At 38.1% G+C, this 12,216-nt stretch overlaps 1 protein-coding gene across 2 annotated transcripts; it reads left to right on the top strand.

The window, feature by feature from the left end:
• The first annotated feature begins 4,517 nt into the window (after nt 1-4,517).
• LOC138612911 (ankyrin repeat and SOCS box protein 13-like) lies at nt 4,518-10,735 on the top strand. 2 transcript variants are annotated; one of them, XM_069686434.1, is made up of 6 exons: nt 4,518-4,739; nt 5,388-5,587; nt 5,702-5,852; nt 7,031-7,165; nt 8,804-8,995; nt 9,095-10,735. In XM_069686434.1, the coding sequence occupies exons 1-6, from the start codon at nt 4,697-4,699 to the stop codon at nt 9,241-9,243; spliced, it is 870 nt and encodes a 289-aa protein (XP_069542535.1). In that variant the 5' UTR covers nt 4,518-4,696; the 3' UTR covers nt 9,244-10,735. The 2 variants fall into 2 exon arrangements, with proteins under 2 accessions (XP_069542535.1, XP_069542536.1); XM_069686435.1 differs by having other exon boundaries at nt 4,518-4,743; nt 5,337-5,587.
• Nucleotides 10,736-12,216: the final 1,481 nt, after the last annotated feature.

Genomic DNA, 12,216 nt, shown 5'->3' with positions numbered 1-12,216 from the left:
CCGAGCGTCTGCCTGTTTTTTCTGTTCCAGTTAAGAAAATTAATCATTGCTAACCCGAAACGACCTGACAGTCAAACCTGCGTGACTACACCTCTACCTGCAAAACACCCTGTCAGTTTTTGAAGGTTATAATATGGTTCAACAAAAAAAAAACTGTGGTTTAGTCTAACTATAAACATTGTAGGCGAAGCTGGAACAGTGCCGAACATATATCTGTTTACCCATGAGATCCAGCTACTAAGACCGAACTTCTTGTACAGCTTTACCAACACTTATATTTAGGCACCATCAAACTTTAGGTCCATTATTTCTGATGGTTTTGTAACACAAGGTGAAGTTTGTGTAAATAAAGCAGGATTTATAAAAAAAATTATTTTAACAGCCATTTGGTCTCTTTTAGTATTTGATCAACAAAGTGAGCACCTTTGTGAGGTTAATAACATTTTTTAGCTCCATTAAACATTATTTTGTTGATCTTGATTTGTTCTGTAAAATAAAACGTGTATTTGTGTGTTAAAGCTCCTGTGAGGAACTTTCGGTTTGTGTTGATTTTGGCACCCTCTGTGGACAAAGCCCTACCTGTTATTTCTTTGCTGATTTTGTCCTGTACATGCTTAAGTGGGCGATTTTAACAAAAAATCTCATCCCGCTTTCTTTAACAGTCATATGTATCACTCACTTGACATTTTTGCCCTGGAAAATGTAAACAAAGGCAGTGTGCAGTTAACTGCTTCATCTGACACCTACCCCAAACCAGCGGTTTTAATAATTCCTTCCCTATCAAATCCTGTCACAGTGTAATATTAGTATGTGAAAACACAGTACTACCTGGGTGTGGCTAAGAGTCTTATCTTTATTCTTCTTTAATAAGTAACCACAATGATATGTGCACCAATAAAATATGCGGAAATAGAGTAAAGTTGTGCATAACATGCAGTACACTGTCAGACTGCCTGCCTGAAGATTTACATGAAAGTACCTCATTTCATGGATTGATTTGGTTCCAACAGGATTTGTTCAATCTTTGAAAATACCCAAAGAACCTCACAAGCCATTTTAGCATTTTGAAACACTACCTGGCCATAGGGGGTGTGCAACAATGACAGATCAATTCAAAACAAGGCTCATTGTTCTTCTTTGACCCAGACTGAAGCTGTTGTCAGAACAGAAGTGACAATGTAACATGTACATGCACGTTGGTTATGGTATAAACCAGTGTTGTGAGTAATTAAGTAAGTCTCAAGTCATTTGGTCCAAGTCTCAAGCAAGTCTCGAGTCATTTTTTCTTGAGCAAGCCGAGTCGCAGGTTATGTCAAGTCAAGTCAAGTTGAGTCCTTAGTAAAGGCAAGTCAAGTCCCAAGTCAAGGCCCTTTTTTCCACCCAAGATCCAGCACTCTTACCTGTAGTATCCGGTCTTTATAAAGAGAAAAGACAAGGTATTAGTAGCCCGTCTAACAATGATATTATTGGCCAATTTATATAACTAGTTAAAAAAATATGACATGAATTGTATCTGTATTATCTTGGCACAGACGCAGCCATGATGATGGTCTGGACTGAGACCGTATTGAGTAGTAATGAGTACAACTGATTAAGCTTCTCTTTGGGGAAAAACATCAGGTAGCGGGGCACTTTGATGTTTCGTGTTGCCATAGCGAGGAGTGTGACTGACATCCAGCCATCCAACCATGACAAACACATACCAGGAGCTTTTTGAGTCGTCCAATCATGATTCTCAGTTTGCACTGCATACATACTTCATAGTTAGACAGAAACTTGATAACATTGAATTATATAATTTTATATTTAACAGCTAACATTCAAACTTATGGACACACGCAAGTCATCAGAGTCAGCATGCCTCAAGTCCAAGTCGAGTCTCAAGTCATTTATTTTTTGTCAAGTCAAGGCGCAAGTCATCAAAACAGTGACTCGAGTCGACGTCCACATCTCTGGTATAAACTCTGGACAACTATGAGATATGTTACATAAACACAGGCAGACGGCATTATTATGGTGCAGGAGAGCTAGAATTTCCAGAAGAAGAAATTATCAATGTCACAGAAAGACAATACTGTAATCGCAAGACCTGCCTCCTCAATATTGGTGGCTTGCTTTAGAGACTACATCAAGGAAGGTTCAAGCTAAATAATCAGGCCTTCCTGGCTATGTCAAAAATACATAAATCATATTTGAATATCAATCACTGACAATAGATAACATCTCTCACTATTTATGTGCTGTGCTTGTTGAGAGAGGTTTCTTGTTGTACAATATCTTCTGTTCTTACAATCAATGTGCCACCTACACATCAATGCCTCTTAAAGAGATAGTTCGGATTTTTGGATACCAAGTTGTCTGAAATACTTGCTAGTAATGTAGCGGATGCAAAGTTATTAGCTTACTCACCGAGTTCCATGGTCGGAGTTCTAGTCGTTTCTGAACGTAGAATAAGTAGTTCCGGCGAGATGCCAAGGTCATGAAACCAAAAAGAATTACCCTACAAAAAACATTTCCAACACAAAATTATCCTCCGAGGATTTCATATACTGTTCCGTTTTTTGGCACTATTTTCTCACTTGAACAATCCAGTATCACTACGTCTGCGTCAGGCCAGTTTCTTAGGTAAGCCTACCTAGTAGCTGTTTCACGTTGATTCTGAATGATTCGCGTCATCGCTTAAGTAAACATGTCGGACTATGAAAGTGATGAGGAAGATTTACCTTTTATCTGTATGAACCTGAATATACTGTTGTTGAACTTCGTCAGATGGACATAGAATGGGCAGAGAGAGAAAGGAGAGAGAGAGAGAAGCGGTGCAAGCAGAAGACGGGCCTGCAGCTGCCGGAAGGAGAGACAGACTGCATGAACATTGGTGGTGCACTTGTGGAGGTGCCAGCAATTGCCCACAGAGTTGGAGAGCTACTGCTGTCGGGAATGGGAGCTGGTCATGCCACAGGAGCAAGATCTCTCAATCTCAGAGGAAGGCAGCGCATCTTTGGTCTGCATCTTTGGTGAAGAGAGCACTGCAAACGCGACGTTTTTTTACCCTCATCGCCTTAGTACGTATGTTCAAACCGACTGCAACAAGCCAAAGTTCTAAGGGCACGATATGTGTCAGGAAAACGATGAAACACGTGCGGTGGAATATTTTTATCTGTGGCAACAAATGTCGTCTCCCCAGTTACCAAATCGAGCATGTTCTCTTAGAAACAGCTGGTGGATCACGTCACCTGAGAATCACTGAGTAACCTGAGTATCACTACGCTTACTTATACTTACTTATACTGGCTTGTACACATGAGAAACTAGTGCCAAAAAAGGCGCAGTATATGAAATCCTAGGACGATGATTTTGTGTTGTAAATGGATCAACATTGCCTGTGTGTTGTTTTTGTAGGGTAAAACTTCTTGATTTAATGACCCTGGCATCTTGCCGGAACCCTACATTCGGAACCAGCCAGAACTCCGACCTGTCCGAACAATCCCTTTAAAAAAATCCAAACTATCACTTTAACATTCAGCTCATACAACTAAGAGTTGTAACTGCCTGCATGTAACTGCCAAAGCATCATATTTAACCAAGGGGAACTCCAGGAATTTCTGGGCCATCTGATACTACACCCAAACATATTTAGCTGCAGCTTGTATGCAGCTTATGTATCCATAGAGGTTGGCAACTCAAGTCACAAGAGGATTTTTGGTGGTGTTGTTAGTAACTACATCATTCTGACTATTATTGATTGCTACTGAAAAGAAAGGCACCATTAAACTCTTGGCCTTGTCTTTTCTATTACTATACAAAACTGATTTAAGTATATAGTTAATCAAGAGTTCAAAATACTTTACTATGTGGGATGTTTATCAATATGTATTCAATATCACCCAGAAAGTTAGCCTAAGTTCACTTATAGCTTTTACTCATGCAAACTTAGGGAACTCATACTAAATCTAATCATCCCTCACATTTATAAAATAGACCCTTTCCAACTTAAAATGAAAGTAGATGCTAATGTTAAAACAGAGATGGAAGAATCAGATTATGTTAGCTTTAAAAAACAACAATATAATGTAATGTTTAAAAAAAACTCCACACACAATCAAAAAACATTCTTACCTTCGTACTTAGAAATATAATTTTCTATGCAGTCTTGTATCATGCTGATTGAGTTAAAAGCTGTATTTGTTTCAACTATTAGCTAAAGAAAACCCCCAGATGGTTGTATAAGCTAGCTAGCTAAGCATAGTTTCATCTCCACGCGCTAGGAACCCACCAGAAATACACGCTGGAAGAAGACAGGCAGCAGGCAAATAAATAATTAAATACATTGGTTTTACTACTTTTTGCCGTTTAAAATTAAAATGTATCCACAGATTTACTATTCGTATATGTCCTTCTTTTAATGTGTGAATTAATGTTTCTTTTAAGTTGAATGCAAAGACTGTATCTATGGTTGAATGTAGGAAACATTTAGGTAACTTTTTGTAGTTCAGCTGACTACATATCCCAGAATTCCAGGGCGATGTTTATTTGGACTGAGCTCGGTCGCTTTCAATGAGCAGCACCATGTTCTCCTTCTTCCCAGCGTGTTCTGTGTAGTAATGTAACCCTTTCTTTCTTTTGCATTTTTCTTCAAAATGAATAACGTGTTTGGCTGATTCTTCGTGGTTTACACAGGAGAAAACGGTAACATGAAATGGAGATCACTCGTGCCAGACCGTCCTTGTATGGAGAAATCGGTAAGTAGCTTACAGTTGGTGACGAACAGCAAACCAAGACAACAATTTACTAAAACTAAGTATGCTAGCTAAGCGATTAATGAAATTGGTGGATGAGGTTTTTTAGTAGCGATGACAAGCTTTCATTCACTTTCGTTTCATGTTGACTAGCTAGCTCTCAGTCTTGTCAATCATAACGATTTAGCTAGGTACACATTAGCTAGTGTGGTTTCTTAACTTGGCTGACGTTAGTTTGAGAGCATGATGGCAAGCTTAAGCTTGTTAGTGAGGCCAGCACGCACTACTGTGCATGTTGTGCAACAGCATCGCTCTTCGAAATGATTGGAAAATTATTTTATTGTAATTCTGATCTATTGTGAAAATACCAGTGTTACAATTTGGCAAATCTCATTGTGTGTTCATGAGTTAGATCCACTATTATTGCTATTATTGTTATTCCTTAATCCTGCCAACCAACAGACAAATGGCATTGATAAAAACATAACCTCCTTGGTTGAGGTAACAATATTTCAGCTTCATATTTGTTTGGTTAAAATAGAAAAATAAAATTGAACTTGAAGAGAAGAGAAGGTTTGATAATCTTAATTCAATACCCAGAAAAATCACGAATAGACAGGCTTACGCTTGTTTTGCTCTACGCATTTGCAGCTCATGGTCTTGGATTCTGGACGGACCGGTCAGCAGTTCATGAGGCTGCTGCACAAGGCAGGGCCCTCCAGCTGCAGCAGCTGATTGAGGGAGGTGCAGCAGTTAACATCGTGGCAGTGGACTCTATCACCCCTCTGCATGAGGCGTGCATACAAGGACAGACCCAATGCGTCAGGCTGCTGCTGGACGCTGGTGCACAGGTAAGATGGCGTCATAGGGATGTGCAAAAGAGAAATGCTTTGCAGGAAGTAGATAGCTTTCTTCATTAGTGCATGATTGACTGACTGGTGTATTTTTGACTTTTTTTGACCCAGGTGGATGCTCGTAACATTGATGGCAGCACTCCACTGTGTGATGCCTGTGCAGCCGGCAGCCTGGAGTGTGTGAAGCTGCTGTTGGAGTATGGTGCAACAGTAAATCCTACACTGTTTACCTTCTCACCTCTTCATGAAGCTTGCATGGGAGGTGCGTCTTGTTACAGTACATACAACATCATAAAGGAATGTTTTGAGCCATGTATCCATCCATCAAGATGTCTTTGCTCCTGCACTGCCAGGTCTGATTCAACACAGTGTTTGTGTTAATGAATCATCCTGTCAGTTCTTAAGGACACTGCCTCCTTAGTGTTCAGTAAGTTGTGCTGGGAGCACATTTTTTACATGGCTAATTTGACTAAGTTTGTAACCAGTTGGAAAGCATTAGCTAACTAAAGCAGAATGCAATATGAGAGCTCTTTACTATTCAGTCCTTGATTATTAAAGAAAAGCCTTTCAAGTTTTAGTAGTAAAATAAAAACAAGTTCCACTAAAAGATTTCGACAAAATGCTTAGGCTATGCTTACTAAGGAGGGAAACACTCTCAGTTGATTGCAGTATTGATCTGACAACAGACATAAGTCAAGAGAAAGCTTTAAAGTGAAACTGCAGCCAAAATCTATTTAAGCTGAACAACAGCTTCCGTACTCTAATTTGACTCCCAGCCTCCGGGGATTTCTCTCCAAGTCATGCTTGCAAAGTCACTCTACTGCAGAGCAGCAGAGAGGTGGGATTTAATGAAATATGCCTTTCAGATCACATTCCTTGTCCTATTGCGCACCTATTTATAATTAAATGCCAAATATAGAGGAAATCCATTTCTCTTTATCCTTTAATGAAAATCCAACCATGTTTAATTCCTGTAAAATATATGACGTGTGCTTATGTTAGCTTAACAAATTTCAACCGATAATATCATGATATCCACCCATCAATCAGTATTTAACTTTTAGTTGCACACAGCCAAGAGGTTAGAGCAGAACACATCTCCATAAGTTAGCAAAGTAGTAACAGCATGGGACCTTTGTGTGTTTACCTTAAGCATTGTTCTGTTTCCCTGACTAACGTGTTAAAGGCCTGCTGGCTAGAATGTATTCACTTTGAGGAAAGTGGTAGCTGGGTTAGCTTTGCATCATGCTGTACACCATTTTGGCTGCACCCACGTTTGTTACAAAACGCCCACTATTGAACTCTGTATTCAAATTCCTCAGAACATTGTGTTCTACCTGCTGATCCTGTTTCTCTTGGGAAAATGTCACAATACCAAAGTAGGACAGTCTTGTAAGGCTTGTTTCATCTTAACCCCTCACCCACCATTTGTCACAACAGGTAATTCAGACTGCGTTCAGCTCATGATTGATCAAGGAGCTTTCATGGAGGCCCATGACTGCCACTACGGCACACCGCTTCATGTAGCCTGTGCAAGGCAACATTATGACTGCGCCAAAGTTCTCCTCAATGCAGGTGATTTGATGTTTATCGTGGACCAGTGCTGCATTTTAGCATGAAACCTTTTATATAGATAATTTTGCAGTTTATTGTGATACTTTGGTTGTTACTATTACTTTTTTATATATAATAATAACATGGCAAAGGATACTTTTTCATTATTTAATAGGACTTTAACATAAGATGATTTGTGTAATGATCAATAAACAAACCACTTTTACAACTGAAGAAAAGTAAAAATATATATATATATTAAATGTTTTATTTGTGACTTGGACAACATTTAGGATATTTCATGATATTATAGTAACCACATTATTATCATGACAATGTCTGGTGCCCCATCTCTTTCTACAGTATTGATATCACGGTTATACTTTTCAAATAAGGGAACAAATCATCAGTTAAGTTAAATAGAAATGTATTCATGTAATTGTATTTCTGTATCTATCTTTATTAGATAAATGTTTGCCCACAAACAAAGCTTCGTATTTCCATGAGAACAGGTTCTGTTCTGCTCTCAGAGAGGCTTAGAAAATATCTCAAATCTGAAATATAGTGTACGTGTTTACTGGAATACAGCTAATTTCAACACGTCAATTACGTAATGTATGAAGTAACTCTGAACTGACGTTCCTTAAAGTTATAATCTCAAAGATTTCAGTTTCGTTCTCTTTGGTGGCACCTAATAGCGATAAACGGTAATTGCGTGAGTACACTTCCCAATTTAACCAGATGTCCACGGTTGGCTCCGGTTGTAACTCTTGATTTTCCTCGCTGACGGTCGCTTTCCTTTTTAGACTGTTTGCTTCATCTGAGCGTCGAGTTTGTTTCTTTTTCTTTGGATTTTCACTTATTTTTGAAGTTGTATCTGTAGTCATTGATCTTTCTTTGTTTGTTCAGCCATAGTAGATTACTGCCTACCCTCTCTGGCAGACCAACCACTGCTGGGTGATGGAAAACGCGTCACAGACATTTATTTAAAAGAAAATCTTCAAGATTATACCTTTAACTTATAACCTAGTGACTGTGAACTCATCACATGAAGTTATAGTGAATTGATCAACACCAAGAGATACAGGAATTCATCATACATGATGCGTTTAGGCATCATTACTTAAATATGTTACTGGTACCCTTATTTTACAATTTTACTGATTTTATTCCAAATTGTGGTTCATTTATTGAAATTCACGTTCGTAATAGATGATATACTGTAGGTTTATTTGGCGTAATACTCAGTAAGAGTGAAATAACCATAAGTTACACTGAGGAAGCTTTTAAAATGCTTACTTTACCCACCTGAGAACAGTTAATGCTGTAACTATCAAGTTGATAATTAACGATAAAGTAGCCAGCATGCCATGACAGTGACTCATCTCCCCTCTTTGCTACAGTCATTGAAAATAGTTTAGTTTTCGTTGACTAGAAAGAAAAACAGCGCTTTGTTGTGCCTGTTCAATTATATGTCACAATTAAATACTGAGAGCCCAGCTGCTGTCACTTTAAGTTTAACACAGATTCAGTGGTGCTTGCAACACCAGTAAGCCACTCATTCCTCATGAGGACGATCTGAATAATTTATTAAGAGCTAACTGCTGTGCTGTGTTTATACTTACTGCTAATGATGTAGTTCTTTCTTTCTTTTCAAAGGGGCAAATGTGAATGCTGCCAAGCTACATGAGACGGCCCTTCACCATGCAGCCAAAGTAAAGAACGTGGACCTGATTGAGCTACTTGTGGAGTTTGGAGGAAATATGTATGCCAGGGATAACTTGAACAAAAAACCAATCCATTACACCAGTGTGGGATCTCCCTCTTATCTCTGCCTGGACTTCTATGAGAGTAAGTTTGTTTATTTAAAGTGCACATCCTGTCCTAGTCCTGTATATAGATCATCTAAGATAAGATAAAATGTCATTTCTGGTGCTTTCTCTTCCTTAGATACCCCCCTCAGTCTGCAGCAGATCAGCAGGGTGGCTTTGAGAGAGACTCTCGGAACCAGAGCATGTGAAGTTGTTTCCAAGCTGGACTTGCCCAATCGTATCATATGTTTTCTTTCTTACATACCACCTCCAGTTATTGAAATTTAATCACCTCTAGGCAACTTAAAATGCAGTTCTTTGTAGTTTAAAGTTTAGACGAGGGTCTGCTGGCTCTCTGCTGGTTCTCTTTCTGGAAAGTCACATGGCAGGATGTTGAATTTGGAAGAAGTGAAGGACAGATGATCACAGCCAAACCAGTAGTGTGCACACTGCACAGAAAAAGTCATTGACCCAAAGCAAGACACAAAAGAGCTTAATCTGCATGTTAACTAAACCAATTTACCTGTTGGGAACAGCAAAATGGCCTTCATATAGAGCCATCAGCTCATAAAGATGTTCTTGATAAACTCTTAGTAAACGACTTCCTCCCTATACATTCAGCAGACACAGAGCATCAAGAGCATCTTACTGGAGTCCATTTAAGGGCCACAAAATTAATGTTAAGTCCAACAGTTGCTTGCTTTTACCTTTTTTAGTTTTGTCTCTTCATTTACTTAAACCCTGCTGTTTCATGCTTGGTAAGCTGTGCACAGTAGGTTTGTCATGTTTGTCTTTAGCTTGTTTGCAAAAGAAAAATGGCTGCTCTTAATGGCGACCTTGAGGTGAATTGCAATCACACTGTCTGCATAGAGGCTGGTCGGACTTTTATTTTTAAATTAAAATGACACCTTTCTTATTATGCTGCAAACCATTGTACTAGGAACTCAGAAAAAAATTACATCTGACATGGAAAAGTGCAATGGAGCATTGTTGAATGGTTTTCAAGTCAGAATTACATGTCAGAAAATTTGGGCACAATGCATCTAGCCCAGGTTCTCCGACATAAACACACCTCCGTCGCACAGGAGCAGAATTACCTTTTCATCAGCTATTAATTTTCTGTAGTGTTTGTGTTGTGATGTGTGCTGTCTCAACTTTGGAGTTGCCATTTGATTCAGATGATTTGTGCTTGATCGTAATATTTACGAACAAACATTACTAGGCTTCTCTCTTTTTCTCTCTCTTGATCAGCTGATGTGATGATGGGTTGGAATGAACTGCAAAAACTGAGCAGATGCTTAAGTCTGGAACATCGGCTCTGTACTAAAGACTATATCCAATAGATTGCTGAAATAGTGCACAGAGTCAAATGACCTCACATAACTGCCAACAAAGCTCAGCCCACCTTCCGCCTGAGCAGAGGTCTAATAAGCCACAGTAATGGAGCCTTTAACAATAGCTTCCCAGAAGCTTTGGTAACACTACCAACCATATGTCATCACCTGGGAGTATTTGAGTAACTGTATTGCGAAAGTAAAAGTAAAAGTATTGCTTAATCGGGTTTACTTGAACTTGGCTTGCTCATCGTGGTGGAGTAAGTATGAATGTACAATGTGTGTAACACTTTGTTGAACCCAAAGGGACCATGAAGTAGTCAGATTACTAGGATTATACTGTATTTATTTGTATATAATCTGTAACTATTTATATTTAATGTAAATTTGTACATAATACAGATGGTTCTACCTCTATTAAATTAGTGTAAATAAATAGACAACTACTGGACTGTTCAAACTGATGTGTTTTGTATTCTGTTCTAACTGAACTTTTTTTTTTCTGACAATGTTCCCTTCTTCAAAAACTACACTTTTTTTTTAGACCAAAAGAAACGCAATGAGAGGAACCTCCTGAAGATTCAATGAGAGCAGTCTGCAGCCTGAAATAAGAATGAGGCACACCCACAGATAATAAATGAATTCACCAGTCTGACTTGCAGAAAGAAACATGTCAGAACATGAGCCTCCCCTGCAAAGCCTGACAAGAATCAAGTGTGAAATCTCTGATAAAGACTTTTTAATTATATGAACAAAAAAGTTTTTGTCAGATATTTGAAATTAAAAATCTGCAGATCTTCAGAATGTCATCTGTGTATATAAGTCAAACCAATAAAAAAAAAAAAACGAAAGTTGCTTTTTCAGGGAGGTTAATGGTTTATGCAACCTGCAGGAATTTAATTTCTGGGATTAAAAAGTTAGGCGAGTAATTCACAGGCTGATTAATATATGTCTTGAGTCAAGATACTTAAATTGGACTAATTTAAGGCCAAAACATTTCTAAAAGTAATGGGTTGGCATCATGTTCTTTTATAATACCATAATTTTGGGACAGGAAACCGGCTCTTTTAATTAAGAAAATGTTACTGCTCTTAAAGGATACTTTTTTTTGGTCATAATTATTTCTAAAAGTTCAATGATGGCTTTTAAATTGCATCTAAAATCACTGAGCTTGGTATGTTAAGGTAGGCAAGGTAGTGTAACTGGAAAATAAGAGTACATTTCAATGAAGATACAAAAACATTGAGTTGAACTAAGGCAACATCTAAACTTTGCCGGAGCTGAATAATATTATACTTTATTTAAGCTTTTCATTAATTAGCAGTTAAATAATATAAAAAATATGAAGAAAATAAAAATAATTGGGCGACAAAAAATCCTGACTTCCGCTCGAACGTCTATCGTTTACTAGCAAGACGTTAGCTAGCCAGAAGCTAAGGCTAGCCAGGAAAGTTTAAAAATAACGGATGAAATTACAATAAATGTTCACATTAACACAAAATGACCAAAAGTAAAAATATATCAGGGTAATCAGTCTTATCAGTTGTAATTTGAGAATGTAGTCCTGTCTTGAGTATAGTTTAAGCGCACACCTGACACCATAGTTGTTAGCAGGCTTCTATCAAAAGACAGTCTGCGCTACTTCCTGTTAAACCGGACTGACTACCTTCTAACAGCAAGTTCCTACTAAGACAAGACATTCAGTTTAAAGCTTATTTATACAGTCTATGGTTTAAAGCCTATTTTGAAGGCATGGTTTTGAATTTATAGTGCATGAGGCAACAAAATGTAAGGATAGCTTATTCCAAGGCATTGTATCAAACAATATACAGCATTTTTTCACAGTATGGCATGATGAGCTCTAAAACTAAGATTAATCAAATAGTAGTATTCAGGTCTGTAAACAAGACTATAAATGTACATGTGG

The sequence above is a fragment of the Semicossyphus pulcher genome, unplaced genomic scaffold (genome assembly GCF_022749685.1).
Source record: "Semicossyphus pulcher isolate SPU_LCO1_2020_fin unplaced genomic scaffold, fSemPul1.0.p SCAF_8, whole genome shotgun sequence".
In the NCBI taxonomy this organism is placed as follows: domain Eukaryota; kingdom Metazoa; phylum Chordata; class Actinopteri; order Labriformes; family Labridae; genus Semicossyphus; species Semicossyphus pulcher.
The sequence above is the reverse complement of the archived record's forward strand: the minus strand, read 5'-3'. Positions and strand labels throughout refer to the sequence as shown.

Bases quoted from the DNA above. Each gene is read 5' to 3' on its own strand.
- LOC138612911 (XM_069686435.1), top strand. From the start codon at position 4,692: ATGAAATGGAGATCACTCGTGCCAGACCGTCCTTGTATGGAGAAATCG. The intron at 5,588-5,701 runs GTAAGATGGCGT...TTTTTGACCCAG, and splicing joins TGCTGGACGCTGGTGCACAG to GTGGATGCTCGTAACATTGA. The intron at 7,166-8,803 runs GTGATTTGATGT...TTCTTTTCAAAG, and splicing joins CAAAGTTCTCCTCAATGCAG to GGGCAAATGTGAATGCTGCC.